Source organism: Schistocerca piceifrons, unplaced genomic scaffold (assembly GCF_021461385.2).
Source record: "Schistocerca piceifrons isolate TAMUIC-IGC-003096 unplaced genomic scaffold, iqSchPice1.1 HiC_scaffold_2512, whole genome shotgun sequence".
NCBI classification, from domain to species: Eukaryota; Metazoa; Arthropoda; class Insecta; order Orthoptera; family Acrididae; genus Schistocerca; species Schistocerca piceifrons.
In genome coordinates, this window is record NW_025728457.1 from 1,573,085 (window position 1) to 1,594,864 (window position 21,780).

A 21,780-nucleotide genomic window follows, 5' to 3' on the forward strand; every position below is an offset into this window, starting at 1 on the left:
CAGGCCGTTTAAAAATTTATTGTAGAGTTTAAAAAAATCATAACTGACGAAACTGGGCTAAATTTTAAAATGTTACCACCGAGAACTTGTGAAAAAAATTGCTCCTGGGCACAAAAATAGCAAAGAGCGGCTCACAGTTATGGCAGCTTCAAATGCAACTGGAAACCACAAACTAAAACTAGTTGTGATTGGGAAGTTTGCCAAGGCAAGAGCATTCAAGAATGTTTACATCTGAACTCTTCCGGTTGTCTATACACACCAGAATAATGCCTGGATGAATCAGGAAATCTTCAAGAACTGGTTTTTTAACATATTTTTACCTGACTGCAAGAATTTTTTAAAAGAAAGGGGACTGCCATGCAAAGCAATTTTGCTCACGGATAATGCGTCCTCATATCCGAGTGCAGGAGAACTACAGTGCGACGATACCTGCGCCTTGTTTTTCCCACCGAACGTCACCTGTCTCATTCAGCCCACGGATCAGGGCGTTCTGGAATGTCTAAAAAAAGAAAAAAGTATCGACGGCGATTGCTACAGTCAATGCTGCATTCCGAAGACAATGAAAGCATTGTAGGAGCTTTGAAGAAAGTGACTTTGAAGGATGTCGTGTACTGGATTAGTGAATCTTGGATCCAAAGAGTCGGAAACAATTTCTAAGTTGTGGAGGAAAATTCTACAGGAAAGTATGCTGGACACAGAAACTGAAAATTCAGCAGATGAGGACGATCAGCCCCTGTGTAATTTAATCAGTGGATTGCCAGGGTGTGAAGAGGTGGCAGGAGGCGAGTGGTTAAGTCCGGACCAACGGTTGGAAGTGACAGACTCTTCTGTAATTGACACGGCTGACATTCCACGGCAGTTCGAGGGTGACGAGGCAGCGGCTGCACCGGTGACGAGTCACACGGATGGCTGCGCTGCCCTCGAGGCCGCCATGTGCTCCGTGGAACAGCAGCCTGAGGCGACACCGGTGGCGTTACTCTGCCACGAGGAAACGTTGCACATACTTCACTATTACTTGGCTAAATAAATAATTCTGCCAATGAAAATGCATGTGTAAATACTTTTATTTTAATAAAGTTCATATTTTGACCTGTATTACTTACAATATCATAATATTATAATATTTCTTTTTCCCATTTAAATTTCGATCGTACGAGTTTTTGACAGTTCGGGGTTGTTCCGGTCCCGTTTACCTCAAACTATCGAGACTCTACTGTGTGTTTGCACTTTCAGCATTAAATCGTTGGCTGTTTACCTTCATGCTTTGGTCTTAGACGCAAGTTGCACACATTTCCTTTATCTTTTTTGCAGAAGTATTTGTCCTTGTGATTGCAGGATTCGTCACACGTCTTGCAATAGACATTCTGCCTAAAAGAAACTCTTCATATTGTTGAAGCCATTGTGGTGGTCATTATTTAAGTACAAATAGTGTTGTTCCATTTTCGCCGCCAGAGGAATGCATAACTTGTGTTAAAATTAACAGCGGAAACAACTTTAATCTGAACATTCAAAAAAAGCTGCTGCATTGTCGATATCATCCAGACTGAAACCTTCTTCACAGTTCTAAGAGTCTCGCTCACAACTCTTTTGCTAATCCTTCCTGCGGAGCTCTCCCTTTCCTAGTGTAGAGAGCGTCATTATCTGTCAGTTCATCGCACAAGTATGTTTCTAGTGATCAATGCTCGAGGACCGCACAGGCTATCGTTGTTGTTTATTTTGTTTATACTTCTCTTGCCAATTATATCTTTCGTAATATTTACTATTTTTGTTTCACTTTGAACCTCTACCTCCACCTATTTCGTAGACCTCAAAGTAAAATTTGGTGGTGTTTGTGTTTATATTTTCATTGGATCATTGGACGTTACTATTCTTTCAATCTGATCAAGTAGGTGTGAATCGTTGAATTTAAATTCCTTTTCGATGAAATTGATTGATTAAAATAGTTTTCAGCAACTATTTTCGTTTCGTCTCATTGCTTGAAATCGGGCAATTTTCTTACTGCATTTGTATAGCCTTTCTAACAGCTTTCATTAGTTACTCGGGATTACCTTTCTTAGAGTCTTTGATTGTAACGATATTAGCTGTCTGCCAAACTTTATTTCCTTAAGAATACTGTACCATCACAGGATTGAATCTCGAGCGGTAGCTTCTTTTCTTTCACTGAAGTGAACAGTTCTTTTTTGAAGAGAAATATTTGGCCTAGTTTTCCTGTTTTCGTGGAGCCACGCCGTTATTTTTCTTCGAAAACCTCTGTAGAGAATTGAATGTGCCGAATTGCTTCCAAACGTTCCTTTTCTGAGTTCACCAAGTCCAGTAGGCCTTTCTTTGTATGTACTACAGAGTAACCTTTGACCCTACTTTTCCTTGCTATTTTTTTCAGTTCACGAGAAGTTTTCGGAGAAAAGTCTCCGTAGTTAAACAAACCACTATCATTTGCTGCTGAGGAAACTCATTCTATAGCTTCAACAAGTGCTGCTTTCTTCATTTTGTACAAACCTTTGATTGTGAAGTCTTATGCAAGGGCTCTTAATTCCTTAAGTTTTATTTTCTTTAACCTTCAAGTTTTTTTCTTCATTTGGCTCATCTAAGGACCACGCACCAGTTTCAGTGCCTCCTTCTTTGTTGTTCTTTCTTTTTCCTTTAGTATTCTTTCATCTTTTCACTACATATGCTTTTTCTATCCTGGGACCATTTTGACATGTCTTTTTCTCCCTCTTGCCTTGGAATCCTTCAATTTTTTACGCTTCCCTCTTGAAAGTCTCTTTCTGTTTCATCTTTCTCACTCATGTTGTTTCTTTCCATATCTTTCCTAACTTCTTGAGTCCAGGCTATTGTTGACTTCTTGTCCCAAAGATATCTAAAAATCTGTTTGGTTAACCTCTTGCTGTTCATTTTGTGTAAGTGTCCAAAAAATAACAATTGCCTCTTTTGTAGTGTTCCATTTTTTCAATGCTACGATAAACTTCTTCATTGCTTCTTGATTTCCATACCTCTGTATTTTTTGGTGGCCCAAATATTTTTCAAATTTCTTTCTAGGACTTCAGTTTTGTATAACTCGTAGTTCAGTACTAAACATTAATTTCCATAAAGAAACTCTGGTTTTTCTACTGTGTTGTAGTGCTGTGTCTTCAAATTTTTAGACAGGCATCTTTTGTTGCAGATATTCCTTGTTATTTCACAAGTGCAAATATTTAAATTTATTTACCATCTTTATCTGGCCAATATCTGTTGCTATGGATTCCAGAGCATTTTTTATATTTGTCATAAATTTTATTTGTCTAAGATATTCAACCTGCTTTGTTGGCTATTTCTTCTAAGAGACTGATTTGTATTCCAGCATTTGTTAGACTTTCAGAAAGAATGGCAAAATCATTCGCAAATGCTAAACAGTGAATTTCAATACCTTTGTTTTTAGTTCCCAGTCTGACTGGTGATAGCTTCTGCTCTTTCAGTTTTTGTTTCCACTCTCTTACTAGTTTTACTCTTTTCTCTAGTGCACAGTTAAGAGGAGTGGAGACAAGCCATTACCTTTCCTTCCACCTGTTTTTATGCCGAATGCCTTCGATATAGCACCCCGAAAATTTGCTTTTGATGTGGTGTTTGCAAACGTATCAACGAATAAGGTTTGCTAATTTAGGTTTGATGCCAGATTCTCTGTTCATTTATCAAGTGTTTCGCTATAAACCGAGTGAAATGCATTTTTAAAATACATAAATATTACAACTATATCTTTGGACTTTGTAAATCTATGACGAATTATGGACTGTAGGTTGAAAATCTGTTCTCAGCAAAATCTGCAGTTTCTAAAACCAGTCATACTCTACCAAATGGTTACCAAGTGTTGCTCCTTCCATGTTTAATAGTATTGTTGAAAATTTTGTTACACGTTATATATTTTTTTAATCCGTGTTTCTGCTAATTCAGTTTTCGTGACACTGTTTGTGCGCACGAACCGCTGCGAAGCATTCCCTGTTGTAATCTGTGGCACACTAAGAGAAGCAGGATGTGGCGGCGTTGTCAGCAGCTGCTGTCTTCCGTCAACAGATGTCGCCGAGGTTTGCGCCGTGTAAATTACTGCAGTACGTGTTCTGCTTTACCCGTTACGGAAATGCATTGCGAGTGTAAGATTCTTTTACCACATTGATACAACAATGTGCCGAATTACGAGGACTATGAAACGCTGAAAGGCACACTTAAGATATATAAAGGTTACAAGAATGTCAATGGCTGTGACGTTGACGAATTCGAATTCTGTTAAATTCTTACGGTTTATCGACGATAAAAATCACAGTAAACGTGAGACTTTAAAATTTATCCTTAAATATATTTGCAAAGTACGATTGAAAGCTTGTTAAACAAGCGAAGAAAACAGGACGTTTGAACAGCTGAAGAGTTAGTTCAACGAGTGGAAGACGAAGCCGATATTAGAATACGAGGAGTATAAGAAAGGCATCCAGCCTGTGACGGATAAACTGAATGCTTTAGAGAAAGAAGTTACTGGTGCTATAGCGAAAAATCGAGAGGTTGAAAGAGCTAGTTCCTTAGGAAGGGAATTATGACAATGTGTGTCCTATTCCGCCTACAACTGAGGAATAACCTTTTGAAAGTTTATTTGTGGATGATGATCCGATCACGCGAAAGACACGTAAGAGGCTTGAGCCCTCGTTGTAGCAAATTGAGGAAGAAGACCGGGAGGAGATGAAGGGTGTTAGAAACTAAACAACACATTATGTTGGGCTGAAAGTGTCAAAATGCTTGGGTGGTGTCGTCGTACAGTATTTGGCTTAAGATTTGACAGTCGAAAGCACTACATGGGCGGTTCCGAACTAACGTTTAACAATGACACCATTTCTGTCAAAGGTAGCAGTTTTCAGTGCCAGCAATGAATTCATGAAACTGCAAACCCGAAAAAAACGTAGCATTCGAAGACTACACGCCTGATGACCGTGAAGCATATACAACTATGCTGAAGGAAACTAATGCAATATTTCACCACTATGATGCAAATACGAATAAACCCAAGTCAAACCGCAGTGAAAAGTACATCATCATTATTCCGATGTAGCAGTCGTTTGTCTTGTGTAGTAATTCTACATCAGTGGCCAGTCACCAGTCAATAGCAAAAGAACCTGTTGAGTATATAGAATTCATTCTAGAAACATCCCCCAGGCTGTGGCTAAGCCATGTCTCCGCAATATCCTTCTGCAAGGTTCGCAGGAGAGCTTCTGTGAAGTTTGGAAGGTAGGAGACGAGGTACTGGCGGAATTAAAGCTGTGGGGGTGGGTCGTGAGTCGTGCTTGGGTAGCTCAGTCGGTAGAGCACTTGCCAGCGAAAGGCATAGGTCCCGAGTTCGAGTCTCGGTCCGGCACACAATTTTAATCTGCCAGCAACTTTCTGTTGAGTATGTTTGGATGAATGACCTCAGATCTAATCGACTAGGTGATGGTGGTTCACGGTGAAGAGAACGCAGCTGGTAGGTCGCTGGGGTTTGCAGAAATGAAAGAAGAGGGAAGCGGGCATGAAGTGTTCCGGACAAACCCGATGTGTGACTAAAGCGGACGATGGACCCATCACATGCCTTTCATTGTGCCACCTGCGTGCAGGTACCGTTTTTAGCGAAGTGTTTATCGGTATGCCTGAACGTCCAACGTTCTGCTTTAAAGGGGATAGGCAGGGTGCTAGCTCAGGGTGTATACGACCCGGGAGATCCGCGAAAAACCCGGGAATTTTTTGATCTGTCAGGAAACCGGGAATTTTTTAGAATTGCGGGAAGTTTTCGTTGTTTTAGTTTTCAGTTAAATTTTTGTCATTTTGATTGGTGAGAAACAGTTCTCTCATCCTGCTACTGCAGAATAATACTGCAGCAACAAAACATGAACGACAGAAAAGAAACGAAAATAAAAGTTTAGTTGCGAAGGAAATGCGCCACATACAACAACAAAACACAGTGCTCATACAAGCTTTTGCCAACAGCAAAGTATGTCGAAGGCTTTAGGAACACTGTGCAGTGATCGATAACAGCAAATTGCCTCCGACGAGCGTGACGTGACGACTGTTTGAATTGGATTGCTTTGAGGAGTTGCGGGCTGCCTCTCGCGCATGCGCAGTTGAGTGGCGTGTGAGCGGTCCCTGCTCCCTGTTGTGGTTACAGAAGTGTGGCTGGGAGCCGCCATCTGACGTCGCCGCCCTTGGGAAATGCGGTGGATCCGGGGCTGGTGCAGAGAGCAGCCCGAGCTGTGGTGGGCGGCTGGGTCGCCTCCACGTGGCCTGTGTGTACGTTCAGCGGTTTTACTGTCTCCTCCTCGTTTATTGCTCTCACGTTAAATTAAAACAAAACGGATTTTTGTGACAGGGAGCTATCAACTGAGTTAAAATACGTTCGCATAATCAAGGAAGGCTAAAGTATGTTAAGAGTTTCAGATTTTATTTCCACCTCTCTGACAGTCAAGAAGTAATCGCTTTGCAGAAGAATCAAGTTATTTTTCAAGGTTCACTAAAGAGATTGGGCTTTTAATAATCTTTTCCGCTCAGGCAGTCAGTTTATTTGAAACAAAGTGTTTAATTTCACACTATTGCCTAGTTTCAACTGTTCGCTGCGCATCAAGTGCACTTATGGCATTATAAAGAACTAAACATGATGTAATGCAGTACTGGTGCTGCAAGGAAATTTTCATCGGAATCTCGACTTGGGAATGCGCGCTTTAAGGCGAATTGTGCATTTTAGCGTGGTGCACGAAATCCGGATGTTCTTGAAGTAATCGTGTGATGTCTTGTTTCTTTCGTAGCATAATGTAAGATCTTTCAGAGTGTTTCACACGTAGGAACATGAGGGCCTCCTGCGTCATCGTAGCTGGGCAAGCGCGGTGACTCCTTCCACCTGGCGCCCTCTGTCAGCTGCTCAAACGAACCTCATGTTTCTAGCAGGTCGCGGGAAAATACTGAGAATGGTGGTTCGAGAAGCGTTACATTCAAAGCAAATTTCCTTTTACGCGAGGTGGATTGTGTGCGAGAATGTACGATGAATTTATTAAATCACAAAGCGTTTGACTCTCATTTAAAAATAACTCTTTGAGGAGGACCGTTTAGAAGGATTTCCAGTCCATAAGATCCAGACATTTATCGCGTTATTAAAAATTTTACTGACACGTTTGTGTGATGTGTTGAAGTGTAACACGCGCAAACAAGATCAAGATTATATGTGCAAGCTTCTCTTGCAGCTTATTAATCTTTGAGACAAATATTATATGTGAATGCTGTGTATATTGATTTAAACTGTCAACTTTTCTTATTTGCGTCTTGGCGCTACTTACGAGTGATGTTGCTGTTGGCTGACTACATCGGGTGTCGTGTGCTGTGATCACCTGGCGAGATCACGTGACTTGAGCTATGGCTGGCTTACAGAAGCTCACCGCAATCTCGATTTCAATGTATCGGAAAGTGACGTGCGGTGTTTGGTGGAATCCTCCATAATAGGAACATATGGACGACATCAGAGGTCTTGCAAAACGTTATTTTTTCCCCGCTTAGTTTCGTTTTCTAATGTGGCGGGAAATTGTACGTCGGTATAACAGTCAGAGAATTGATGAGTTCTACAATGGCGAGGAAGAGTATAGTGTCGCTTAACACGAAAAAAGTGTATTTTGACCCGGGAGAAAGTCTATTTTTAACCGAGAAGCCGAGGAAAAATGCGTGAACTTTTTTCCCCTTGTGCACGTATACACGCTGTATAGCTTGTTGATGTACAGAACATGTAATAATAAGTCGATAGTTGTACAACTCGACAACCAGCAGTATATTTACAATGTGCAGCCGATATTTTTATAGGCAGGAGTGTCGCGATATTTTGTCTGCGGATACACACTTTTTTCAACATATCGAGAGTCGGTATAGATATTTTAATAAATATCGATGTATTGTATAGTCCATACTTTTAAAAATATCCTGGTGTAGCGCCGACTACCGTCCCGCAGCCGAAGTGTGTCAATTGCGGGCGTGCGGCCATCAGAGAAGACGGCGGCAGGCCTTGCAGGCGAGCCAGCCGAGTACAGGGGGCAGCCCGGCCGACGCTCGGCCCTCCCTGCAGCTCGCGTGCGCCACGCCGCAGCCGCCTGCGTCTGCAGACACGGCTTCCGTCGGCTCAGCCTAACATTCCACCTGGTCTCTGCCGGAAGGCACGCGGTTGCTTCCTGACGGTGAAACACCTGGTCTCAGGTCGAAATTACAAACTACTCGCAATTGTACGTAGACGGAATACACTTTATTTAAATGCTTTGAGCACATACTGAAGTGTGTTGGACAGTCGCCGACAGGCGGTAGGGGGCGTCCCTTGTGAGGGTCGCCTGCCCTGGCCGCCCTCTGTCCTGGACGCGGTACAGTGTGTCCGTCAAGTCGTGCGCCCTCTCCGCTCCACAGTGCTATCCCGGCGACCCAGTCTGGCCACACAGCCTGGCGCCGCCCACTCCCAGCTCAGGGACTCCCCTGTGCAGAAAAACACGGCATTACGGAGTAAATTGCACTAACACGGGAACAGGAATCATATGTAAGCGTTCCCGTATCTCTTAGAAATATAAAAGCGGGTGCCTGTTCGTGTGAATGCGTGTCCGTCTACAACTTCATCCACAATTGGCGCATACATTCCGTCCGATACGGTTTTTAAACAACACATACTGCAGCTGTACTGGACAATTTAAGCCTTTCCTTCGATGTGGTCTGGCCTGTGTTGCGATCTACGTTTTGTTAACAGACGAGGAAGTTGTATTTCTGTACTTGGATATCTGATTAGTTACCTATGTTTTCTTCCCGAGTGTCGGAAGGGATTGCTCCACACACAAGTAACCGTTACAGGTGTGTTTCTCTGAAGCACAAAGATCGGTTACCAGCAGGATGCTGAGGTGACAGGAGGTGACTCCTCAGAGTGAATTAGGAGAAAAAGTTAAAACAGCTGGTAATGAGATGGAGCGCACAAATTTTTAACGGGAAGCGGCTGCAGATTTCGATAGTGGGATACTGGTATGTGTCTGTCATACGCTGGTTGATCTGTATCGTAGAGGGAAGATTTCTACATTTGTAACTCATGGCTAGGCAGAAGTGTATTGAGGGCTGCTGGAAGTTTCGCGTCTGTGACGGTTTCTTTCATTCGGTGTGTGTGTGTGTGTGTGTGTGTGTGTGTGTGTGTGTGTGTGTGTGTGTGTGTGTAGTAGAGTGAGAGAGTGTCGATGTTTTGTGCAGGAGCCTCTCTCAACAGGAGAGAGGGAGGAGGCTGATAGAGGCGGCCAAGCAGGGCGCGGCGGAGCAGCTGCGCGAGTTACTGGCGGCGGGGGCGGACGTGGGGGCGAGGGGGGAGGGGTGGTTGGGGAACAGCTGGACCGCCCTGCACCTGGCAGCACGCGGGGATCACGTGGCGGCGGCCAGCTGCCTCCTCGGCGCCGGCGCGGAGGTCGACGCCAGGGACAGCTGGGAGCAGAGCACGCCCCTGCACTGGGCTGCAGGGAGTGGCCACGCTGGTGTGGTGCGGCTGCTGGTCGGCGCCTCTGCTGACCCCAACGCCAGGGATCGGTGGGGGCGGACGCCGCTGCACAGGGCGGCAGAGTGGGGCCGGGCAGAAGCGGCGGCTGAGCTCCTCCTGGCGGGGGCGGACAGGGGGGCCCGGGATGAGCGTGGCAGGACCCCCCTGTACCTCGCCAGGCAGAACAGAAAGCAGGAGCTGGTGGATATGCTGACACAACGCTGACATACGGCATTCAGGAAGCACAAGCAGTTACATCATATGCGTTGGCCTTTCAAATAAAGAATACAAAAATCAATCCTTTGTTCATTTATTTGTACATACCATTTTGTGCTGCGTATGACAACTCTGGTAACACCGGGACAACGACGAGAGATACCTGTAAACCAACGTGAGGAGCCCTTCAGTCTGTAAAATACTTCACGATCAGTTTTTGCAAAAGCTGAGTAACAACTGATAAACACTGCACTATTACTAAGCACCACCTGTCTCTCTCAAGATAACGTCAGCACTCAATCTCTTTGAAGACACGAATGGCGCAATATTGTTGGTTGTCTACCACATCACGCAGCTGCACTAACGTTCGTTGTTCGGACCAGACCACTGCATTACCCCATTACTGGAAACTATATGCTGCTAGCGTGCCTCGTGCTATGTTACACCAGCATAAACTGCACCATACTCAGATTACTGGCACACAAGTCGTTCAGTCAGAATGTGTCTTCAGTTGCGATCTCACGCCGAGTTCACTTATGTATCTGCAGTACGCAAATACTTGCCGCCTTTAATTGCAGCCTCACATTGGTAGCAAGAGTTACACCACATACCAGGCAGCACTGCACACGGAACGAGTCACGCATCAGGCAGATTCGTAGAGGTGACACTATGACGAAAACTAAAATAAATAAAATTCTCTACTTTGGCCCACTAATCGAGTAACTGCTTCCAACTGCTGGTGAGATTCTAATGAGCGACTTGCTGTTACGTTAATTCAAATGTAGATCTGACTCTCGATGTAAATTACACACTTTCCCATACTGTCGCCATCTGTACATGAGCGTGTCGTTATTTCCTAACTTTCGTCACCTGAGTCTACGACGTTTAATAAAAATGACGGAACGAGTAGCGGGGATTTCAAAAACGAAACGCACTACGACAACTAACTTTTAAAACACGGTTCCTCTGACAGCAGTGCTGCACTGAAGCGAATACCTGGTGGTTACAGAGATGGAAGAGATACATGTCCAGTGTGCACAGAAGAGGTTCTTATATAAAGTGTCAAGCGATGTGAAAGACTCATAAAATGTTGACGTCGAAAGGGAACTGGCTGGATTGAGCGTGGGAGGTTCCTTTCCTTATCGATTATTCCAGATTTCAGGTTTCAATGTGACGCTGCAGCTAAGGGAACAGTGCAGAATACAGCAGTGGTGGCGGGGAGCGGGAAGGCGTTCTCCGCGCATGCGCCGGCAGCGGATTCGCCGCGCGGCGTGACGGTGAGTGGCTGCGGTGAGGGCTCGCGAGCCAGCCGTGGGGCCGCGACAGAGACTCGCGCCCGCCAGCCTCCAGTACTCGGCTGCGAGACGGACCTGCAACTTCCCCTCAGTCAGCATCGGCCGCCAGGGCCCACCTGTGGCGCAGCAGGCGGTCACGTGTGTAACCGCTACACGGCGAAACAAACAACTTAGACCCACACATTCACACCAGGCTATGATCGGAAACACAAAACACACTAAATTTTCTGAATCTCGCCGTTCGAAAGAGAAACACCACACCATGGCTTCACAATAGTCGGGAAACCGACAGCCACGAAGCATCGCCGTTCACAAACCGCCGAATCACCCGGTGCCGCACAAGCTTCACATTCGGACTCCACAGACTGAACAGAACATCCGTAAGCAAACATCATCACACAAAGCAGCTACACACAATAAAACATATACCAGAGGAAAATAGTGACAAGTCCCATATGATCCAGAAATTAAACCAACAAATTAGTAGAGAGAAAAGAAACTGGCGCACAAAGAGAGAGAGAGAGAGAGAGACCGATAGTGTAAACAAAATTCAAATTCGTCGCCAAATACTCTCGAGAAGAGTTGAACGCTAACGGCTTTAGCAAACACAACGTGTGTTTGTGTGTGCAGTGCCCTCAGAACGCAAAAGAATGATGTCGCAAAAAAATTGAGCAATAACATGTATACGCTAAATGTTTTGACGCCAAAATTACGTCGCTGAATAATCAAGAGGTGTGCAGTGCAGGACACCATACAGATAGTCCTGCAAAACTGCGTAATGTAAAAATCACGGTAAGAAGAAAAAAAAACCTTTCTTTAGGCCTGTCTTTGTTAGATCAATTAAAACATAAAATATGTTCACTTTCTACAGCTTACAATAATCAGATGTCCACTGGGTATGGCACAGAGGTGCCTAAACATGGTTAGGTAACAAAAAAATTAGTGTTTCAGCATAAAAGGGGAACCTGTTTTCAATGATACATCTATATATTCGCCATTTACAGTAAGAGTTATTTTCACAACTGCAATGTCGCCTTTGCGCTCTGAACAAGATTTCATCTCGGCACATGTCAGACTTCAAACTCCTCCGACACACACACACACGTCCCGATTTTTGTAACTTCATGTGGTGAACCGTTTCATCTATTTAAATGCTAACTGTTTTACTGCATTCTTTAATAAATGTACTGTGATGGCGTCTTGGAATTTACTTCAAATGGTTTAGCTACTCTCACCACCAAATTGGACACACAGATCGCCTGCTTGCATCTAAATAGCTATCCGTTCTGCTGCAAGAACTGCCCAAGTGGCCATATCAGCGAGAGACGTACGAAGAACAAGCAGGAGGGATTGCGGTGCGTCGGTTCATTAACATCGTACAGGAAATAGTGAAGTGTAGCAGTCTCGGGTGGGAAGTTACGGTGTGTTTATTGCTTCCATCGGAGTCGTGGCTACATTCAGAAACATGTACGGAGATTTCGTACCAAATGGGGGTCTTGCGCGTAAAAAAGCGTTCGGAAGAAAAGTAAGGAGTAAATATTTGTACAAAGAACGCGTGTTCAAAAATTACAGACTGTATACGACTCAGGACAACCGGAAATATGGGAAGAACTCGTGAATTTTTTCATTGTTTTAGTTTTCAGATAATTTTTTGTAATTTTGGCTGGTGGGAACTGATTCTGTGGCAAATTGTATCCCGCTACTGGAGAATAACACTGCAGCAATGAAACATGAACGGGAGGGAAAAAATAAATCTTTAGTTGCAAAGGAAATGCGCCATTTACAAGAAAACACAGCTAAAAATATGTCAAAGGCCTTGGGGCGAAGACGATGTGAATCTTCCTAACAGTAAACTCCTTTCTGTGAGCGTGACGTCACAGCTGCTTACGTCAGGTTCATCTGAGCAGTCGCCAGCGGGCTGTTGCGCATGCGCAGTTGACTCGCCCGCTGCTCGGACTGCTCCGGCCGTTAGCTGTACTGCGCGCCCTGGCTGCCGCATTCGCGCATGCGCAGAGTTATCTGAGTTGCAGCGAAGGGGTGGAGGGGGGGTAGTGTCCACGTGACCCGTGTTTGCGTTCAGTGATATAATTCGCTGCTTCCTCTTCATATACAGCTCCCACGTCTAATGAACACAAAACGTATTTCTGTGGCCAGGAGCTATGAAGCGAATTAAAATACATTAACATATTTATTGAAGGCAAAAATATATTATTAGTTTCACTTTTCTGGATTTTATTTCAAAGTTTTTGGCAGTCAAGCATTAACTGCTTTGCAGAACTATGAAGTTATTGTTGTCAGTTTTCTACACAAATCTGGCGTTACTATTCTCGCTGAGGAAGTCAATTTATTTGAAACGAAGTGTTTCATTCCACAGCTGTTCGTTGAATGTAAAGTGCACGTTTTCATGTTCTGCCATGTATGGCATTATGTCATAATGAAGAGAAAAAAAACATGAGATGCTACAGTACTGCTACTGAAAGAAAACTTACGTCCCAAAAACCACACCGAAAAGCTTAATGTCAGGTGGGACCTACTTAACTGTGAATCTGGACAGTGTGCACTTCAGACCGAAGTATTCACGTTAGTATAGTTTACGAAATTCTGATGCACTCGGAGTATCCTCTGACGTCCTGTTTGTTTTATGGCGTAATGTAACACCTCTTTGTGCTTTATACACACAAACACGCGGCCTTCCTACGTCACTAAAGCTGCGCACGCGCAGTAATGCCTGTTTTCTGGCGCTCTCTGGCAACTGCTAAGTCGACGGTATTTGAGACCGTCTCGGGATAGTTTTGCGAATGGTGGTTTGAAAAGTGTTACTTTCAAAGTAAATATGCTTCTACGCAGGATGAATTACGTTACGTGTGAAGAAGTGGGATGAATGTCTTAATAAAACAGAGCGTTCGACTCTCGTTTCGAGCCCTGAAGACCAGACATTTACGTCAGTATTTTAAATTTACTGGCAAATTTGTGCGACGTACCTCAAAGTACAACACACGCAATAAACGTCGATATTGTATGCGAAAGCTTGGCTTTTCTTGTTGCTACACTTCATATTTTAATGTAAACCCGTAACTTTTCCTAGTTGTGTGTTCGCGCTACGTAGGTGATTGCTATTGGCTTAATACAGCGCAGGTCCTATGCTCTGAATGTCTGCTGTCATCGGCTGGCCAAGTCACGTGCCATGACGTCGCAGTCTCGATTTCAAAGCTCCGGAAACTAGGGTGCTGTGTTTGGTGCAATTCGAATTTATAGTTTCGTAATACGAAAGTATGCAGCGTAGGCCTATATGCTGCTGCAAATGAAAGGCCGTTCAAAAACTTCTCTCCCCGTTCCATTTTTTCCAGGAAGTTCCACGCCAGTGTATAAACCGTAAACCATTCAAAGGATTGATAAGTTTTACAGTTCCGAGGGAAAGTTTACTGGAAACCTACCGTCACTTAGCACGGAAAAAGTGTATTTTCACCCGGGGAAAAGCATATTTTTACACCCTGAATTACCAGTAAAAGAATCAACCAAAAAAGAGGTGAGAATCCTGGAGGCCAAAGAAAATGCGTGACCTTTAAGAAGCAGCAAATACACTTTCCCACAACGTAAGTAAGACGTCGGGTAAAAATTATTCTCTGTATCAGGAACCTGACTTCGATGCGCTCTGCCCCTAAAATCTCGGGTAAATTACTCTAGAAGCTGACTGATATTGTCGTGTTGGTTCCACTAGCGATGGGAACTACAGGAATTGCCGAGAATAAGTACCATTCATTTCGTTTACCACTATTATTCATGTGCAACAGGTGTATTTACCGGTTTCCGCTACTTGCAGAAGACTCCAAAGCTTGGAGGGCTTCGCCGTAAAACACGTAACGTGGTAATTGATGTACTCGCTGTCCCCGGTCTGCGACTCGTATTTGTTACATTAGAGGGTGCTGTGGCGTGGCTGGAGGATGCGATATCTTTCATTTCGATAACTCTGCTCAGATGCATGCAGACGAACCCGTTAAATACTTCGGAGCAGACTGCGAATAACGTAAAGAATAAACGTAGGTGACTGGACGATTAGTCGGAAAACAGACTGCGCGCTGCTAAACAGAAAGGTGGCAGCTGAAGGGCGTGTTGCGCGATGCCACGGAAGTAGCAGCAGGCAGGAGGTAACATTCTTTCTGAGAGTGTGGCTCATGTCCAGTGTGAGAGGGGCCGTGCAGATCCTGATCTACATCTACATGATTACTCTGCAATTCACACTTAGGTGCCTGGCGGAGGGTTGATCGAACCACCTTTAAGCTACTCCCCTACCGTTCCACTCTCGAACAGTCGCGGGAGAAACAAACACTTACATCTCCCCGTGCGAGCTCTGACTTGTCTTGTTTCATTATGAAGATCATTTCTACCTGTGTAGGTGGGCGCCAAAAAAGTATTATCGTACTCTGAGGAGAAAGCTGGCGATTGAAATTGCATGGGAAGGTCCTGCCGTAGCAAGAAACGGCTTCGCTTTGACGGCTGCCATGTTAATTGCTGTATCATATCTGTAGCGCTGTCTCACCCATTTCGCGGTAATACAAGACGACCTGCCCTTCTTTGAACTTTTTCGATCTCTTCCGTGAATCCTGTCTGAGGCGGGTCCCACACTGCGCAGCAGTACTCGAGAAGGGGGCGTGCAAGTGTAGTGTAGGCGGTCTCTTTAATGTACCTGTCACGTCCTCTACTTCTTCTGTCAGTAAATGGTAGTCTCTGGCTTGCTATCTGCACAACATTATCCATGTCATCGTTGCAGTTTAAGGTATAAACAACTTAAACTCTAAGTATTTAGCTGAATTTATATCCCCCAGATTTTTGTGATTTATCGTCTTAGTGGTTTCTTTGTCGTGCTCATGTGGACGACTTCACACTTTCCATGATTTGTACTCAATTACCACTCCTTGCACCATTCTGATACCTTGTCTAAGTCATTTTCCAATTCGTTTTGGTCATCTGATGACATTGCATGACTGTAAGTGGCTGCACCAGCTAGACACTGTCTAAGAGCACTGCTCAGATTGTCTCGTAAGTGGTGTACGGACACCAGCAACAGCAGAGGGCCTCTTAACTCTTACTTTGGAGAACGCCAGGCGTTACTTCTGTTTTACTCGATGACTTTCCGTCAGTTACTAAGAACTGTGACTTTTCCAACGTGAAATCACGAATCCAGTCACACAACTCCACAGGTGCGCAATTTAACCAGAAGGGACGGTGTCAAAAGCGATATGGAAACCTAAAAACTACGTAATCAAATTGACGTCCATTGTCAATAGCAGTCATTAGTTCGTGGTAATAAAGAGCTAGTTGTGTTTCACAAGAGCTTTATTTTCTAAATGCCTGCTGGCTGTTTCTAAATAAATCGTATTCTTCGAGGCGGTTCATGGTGTTCGAGCGCAGTATGTGTTCCAAAACACTACTGCAAACCGAGGTTAGTGATGTGGGTCTGTTATTCAGTGGATTACTCTTATCCCGTTCCTTGGCTATTGGTGTGACTTGCGCAACTTTCCATTCTGCTGGGTACGGAGCTTTCTGCCAGCGAGCGGTTGTATATGGTTGCTAAGTGTGGAGCTGTTGTATCAGCATACTGTGAGAGTAACAGACTGGTATACAATCTGGACCGCAAGCTTTGCCTTCCTTGTGGTTTAAGCTGTTTTGCTGCACCAAGAATTTCTGCTTCTGAATTACTCATATTGGCAGTTGTCCTCGATTCGAGTTCTGGAATGTTTACTTCGTCCTCTCCTGTGAAAGAAATTCGGAAAACGATTTGGTAACTCTGCCTTCGTGGCGCTGTCATCAAAAAGATCACCATTGCTATCGCGCAGTGAAGGTATCGATTGCGTCTTCACGGTGTATGCGATCCGGGACAACTGGGAAATCCGCGAGAAACCCGGGAATTTTTTCATCCGGAAGAAAACTAGGAAAAACGTGGTATATTTAAAATGCCGCGGATTTATCGTTATTTTAGTCTGCAGTCAAACTTCCGTAAGTTTGACTGGTAACAACTGATAAACGCCAAAATGTGTCAAAGGCTTCAGGACGAAGACTGTGGAGTACCTCATAACAATAAACTGCTGCCGAGGAGTGTGACGTCACACCTGTTTGCATCAAGTTCAAAAAATGGCTGTGAGCACTATGGGACTTGACATCTGAGGTCATCAGTCCCGTAGAACTTAGAAATACTTAAACCTAACTAACCTAAGGACATCACATACATACATGGCAGAGGCAGGATTCGAACCTGCGACCGTAGCAGCAGCGCGGTTCCGGACTGGAGCGCCTAGAACCGCTCGGCCACAACGGCCGTCTAAATATCACACCGACGCATCCTTTTATGCGCAAAACAGCTTAGGCTCTGAAAAGGTAAACTGTTTCACGCGTCCCTTGTCTTCCTACTACTTTCTGTTCACGAAATGTCCTATACTAAGTGCGTGGTTTGAAGGAACCTGTTTTAAAAAAATCAAATGCCTCACCAATGCAACTTTTTCACACCTCATTCGCCTTTCTACCGTCTTCTACAGACGACTTAAATTTGCTACTTGGCAGTCAGATGCCGCATGTGTGTGGCTTTTTGTGCACAAAACAGCTAGGCCTGAGGCGGTGAACTTTTAACGTTTCATTACACCAGTGTCCGCTGTCGGTTTGGTTGCGTGCTAGAGTGCATTCCAACCTCCTTGTTCACTTACGTAGCTCGCGATACCTGTTGCGGAAATTTTTCATTTTCCCCTCAGATCAGAAAATAAGTTTTGTTTGAGGAGCCCGCCGGCCGGCCGAAGTGGCCGTGCGGTTAAAGGCGCTGCAGTCTGGAACCGCAAGACCGCTGCGGTCGCAGGTTCGAATCCTGCCTCGCGCATGGATGTGTGTGATGTCCTTAGGTTAGTTAGGTTTAGGTAGTTCTAAGTTCTAGGGGACTGATGACCTCAGATGTTAAGTCCCATAGTGCTCACAGCCATTTTTGAAGGAGCCCGCCTTCTGTGTTGTGCGGTTCTGATGCGTTCTTGTCGTCGTCATTTCGCTACACGGGACCAGCCGTAGTGCTTCTGGAATCTCGACACGCCGGCTTAGACCGCTGTGTAGTTTACCTCCCATCTTTTGCGATCCTGCTGACATATTCTTGTGTAGCCGCGCGGCAGGGAGATTGTAAACGTTGTAATAACCATCTCCAGACTGTATCGAGCAGCAACTGGTCATTTTCAGAGTTCTCCTTCACTATCGCGAAATTAGTGGGGGGAGTGTCACGGATACGATACCGCAGATGGGGTGGCAGAGATTAAAATAGTGGCGCTTTTCCGTGCGACGAGATGTTATACGAAATTTCGGTCACCGGCTTTCTGATCGCAATACGAAAATGTTTTGCTGCCGTGCAACACGTAGGGAAGAATCTTTTCAAAGCCTTACTGAGTATTTGTACAGGTTTTTTTGCGACGTTGTACCAGTAAGTACGGATAGCGGAAGTGCTCTCTCCACGACAGACTTTGGTGACGTCACAACACGGACAGCCGCGAAGAATTTATCGCGAGCGATTTCGCACTATGGCGTATACCCTAGTGAGCTTGTCCTCGTGTTCTTCTCTCCTATATAATACATTTAGTACCCTGAAAGATTCACCCTTTTATGACGAAACAAAGAGTTTTGGATTCTATTGTGCCTACCTTTTGTCATAATATAGTTGCGCTACACCTTGAAGACACACAAGTGACGGGCATCTGTCAGACCGTTTCTTACGCTCCGGGTTAGAAGCGCCAAACGAGTACCTGTTTCCCGCTTTATTCCTGCCTCTACAAGCCGGTCACGTGACCTGTGCTGGCTGCAGGTCACCACTGCTGTAACGTCTTCCGTCTCCAAATTCTGCTGCAGTCTGCTCCGTGTTCAGGGCGTGTACACAAACTATGACTTACAACGGAACAGTCCAGTAAGACATGTCGAAATCTACTCTGAAATTTTTTACAGAGGAAGAAAACATCGAAAGAAATGGATTGTCAAACTTTTAGCTGCTAAGGAGCACTGCAAGTATTTTGTAAAAAAATGTTGACGTTACGGTGCACCCTTTTTTGCCGCGCCGAGAGCGGCTTACGAGAGCGGTTTGTACAACCCTGCCCGGCTAGCGCAGAATCAGACACGCAGCGCCGCGCAGCGGGATTGTCCGGAGTTAACAGACAGCAATTCTGAGCAGCTGAAGCCTGGCTTACGTTGTGTCTAGGAATCCTGCATACTCGGTTCGCTAGACATAAACAGTCAAACAACTCGTACGAATCAGTTTCATTGCGAAACACAATTACGATTACTCAACTTTGATACGTGTCGCAGGCAACGGGCGGGATACAGAATAGTCAGTCTGCATCCTAAGAGACGAACAAGTCTGTGCTATGCAGGGGCAGCCGCCGCCGAAGCCGCGGTCCGCCTCCAGTCGGGGGCGGCGCCGACGCCGCCTCCACGCGGGTGCCGCTGGTGGCGCGTTGTCGTCCTGGAGGGAGGCCGTTCTCTGGTGTGCGGCTGGAACCGTCTGTACGGAGGAGAACTGCCTGTGAACGCTGTCTTACTGGTTTCTACTCTCTGGAGCTAATACTCGCCACACACGATACAGCTCCGTCCTGCTACAGCCACAACGGGAAACTTTGGTGTTCAGTGAGGATTATTTTGCCTGTCAAGCGCACTGTTCTTGACGGAGTATCCAAAATGGAGGAGGGAAGCAGGAATTTAAGTGTCTCAATTTGTACGGAAGCGTGACATGCGCGGAGATCGTGCACTTTGCAATGGAATTGCATCTCCATCTCTCATTAGCACTGGTCCAAAATTTTCCTCGTATGTCGGGTGCCGTCTTTCCCTGGCCTCTCACTACCACTGAGGGGAAATTTGTAAACAGACCTCCAGTTACCGACTTCGAGCATCATCTGAAGAGCGGGCGACACAGCTAGCGTTTCCACTATGTTTGTAACGTCTAACGGTCAAATTCCTTTTTGTTCCTTCTTTTTCTCTAAAACATGAGTGCTGTTGTGGCAAAACGCCCGCTTCGTGATCCAGAGAGAGCAGGATCAAATCCCGTTCAGAGTACAACTGCTTTCACTGTGATTTTTAACCGAGCATTAACTTCCTGAGACGTTGGAGTGGCCACGAAAGACACGTGGTTGGGATTCCTCGTTAAACTGCAGGTGTCCACTTTGCGATGAGGTGACAGGGGAGGGCCAGGGAGGCGCCAGCAGCTGCATTGCGGCCGCCAGGGAGACCTGCAAGAGGCCTGCCGGGCGGGTTCTCTGCCGCTCGCGCTCGTCAGCCCGTCTGCCGCTGTGGAAACCTGCCTTGAACTGTGCAGACAACTGTCTGAATAACTTCATACCGGCTGTTGCACTCTTGCACGTGTATCAGTGGCTAGCAGAGAGAATAAAATCATGGCCGTGTCTGATGTGGCAGGCGACTTCCATCAGTGAGGACTTGTAACTTGTTGAACTGAAATGTGTCTTGCAGTACCACATTTTATAACATTTCCTGTAGGCCATTCCTTGCAATGATGATCGAATGTTGTACATTTGACTATCAGTGAAGCAGTTGTTTGTTTATTCTGTGTAGTCGTCACAAAAATGCAAAGTGTCTGTTGAATGAGAAAAAGAAACCGGACAAAGGAAATGTTGATGCAGCGACCACTAGTTTTATTTAGACCGGACTGGGATGGAGTCACAAGTGGTCCCGGCCATTGTTCTGCATATTGCGCTTCATTCCAGGCGTGACTGACGTAATTCGTAAAGTGTGGCCAAGACAACTGCCGATGGACAAATGGCGGTAGCTTAAGAATACTCTTCCGCTGATAAACCAGAAACGAGAGAGAGGTATCGGAAATGATGTTCTCTGGTAATTTCCTCAAAAAATGCTTTCCACTGTCCAAAACATTCTTTATCGAGAGGTCGAATCGCACTAGTGATTCCAGGCGGAATCCACATTACATCCACACATTTTTCGTCACCGTCCACAAAAACAGAGGCGTCGTTATGTCCAGAACATGAGTGCAACGAAAGCAATGAATTGGTTTCTGCAGCTGGTAGGAATACTTCTCGAACGAAATGGTGGAAATTATTCTTTCCCATTGTCACAGATTTTGATACATTGATCACAAAATCTTTGGCACTAGACAGTCCATTTTCTAGTTTTGGTCCCTAATTTGTGTTGCGGTTCTCGGAGACAGATGTACAGCTGCAGAAACAGTAAACCGCCCGCACTTACGATCGGAATTACGGTACAAGAATGTGTCGTTGCATTCACTGGGTGGGCAGCCGACTCCGCCTCTTTTCCACCCCGACACGATAAAGAGCGGGCCGCACGCAGTTCTCTCACCAAACCCGACTGATCGGCGCTGTAAACGCCAGTTGCGGCGACGGCGGCAGGTTTCGCCTCTGAGTCAGCCGCGAATTCCCGTGCAGCACTGCCCGCCACCGGCAGCTGCTCCACACGGTCACGTGACGTAAACCCGGTGGTTCTGCGGCCTCCTGCCCTGTGCGACTCCTGGAAGCCGCGCAGCCGGCCGGCCAGAGGCCCAGAGCCGGCAGTGGCCGCCTCCAGCCGGCTGCAGCCCCGCACACCTCCGCCGCTGACGGCGCACAGCCTCTCCATCCGGCCAGTCCCCCATCTCCCACCGACAGGTTTTCCACTCAGGTGGTTTGGGGCCTCCGTTTGCCACACATTCCTCACTTCCTGTAATTCCTTCTTCCACTTCCACTTTTTCACGGCAGTTGCTTTCAAATGCATGTACCTACATGCCCTGCAATC

At 45.6% G+C, this 21,780-nt stretch overlaps 1 protein-coding gene across 1 annotated transcript in view; it reads left to right on the forward strand.

Moving 5' to 3' along the window:
* Window positions 1-9,730, forward strand: part of LOC124743708 (poly [ADP-ribose] polymerase tankyrase-1-like) — a 92,951-nt gene extending 83,221 nt beyond the window's left edge. The window contains exon 5 of the mRNA XM_047248882.1: window positions 9,229-9,730. Within this exon, the coding sequence (XP_047104838.1) occupies window positions 9,229-9,730 (502 nt within the window). The remainder of the gene's footprint in view (window positions 1-9,228) is intronic.
* Window positions 9,731-21,780: the final 12,050 nt, after the last annotated feature.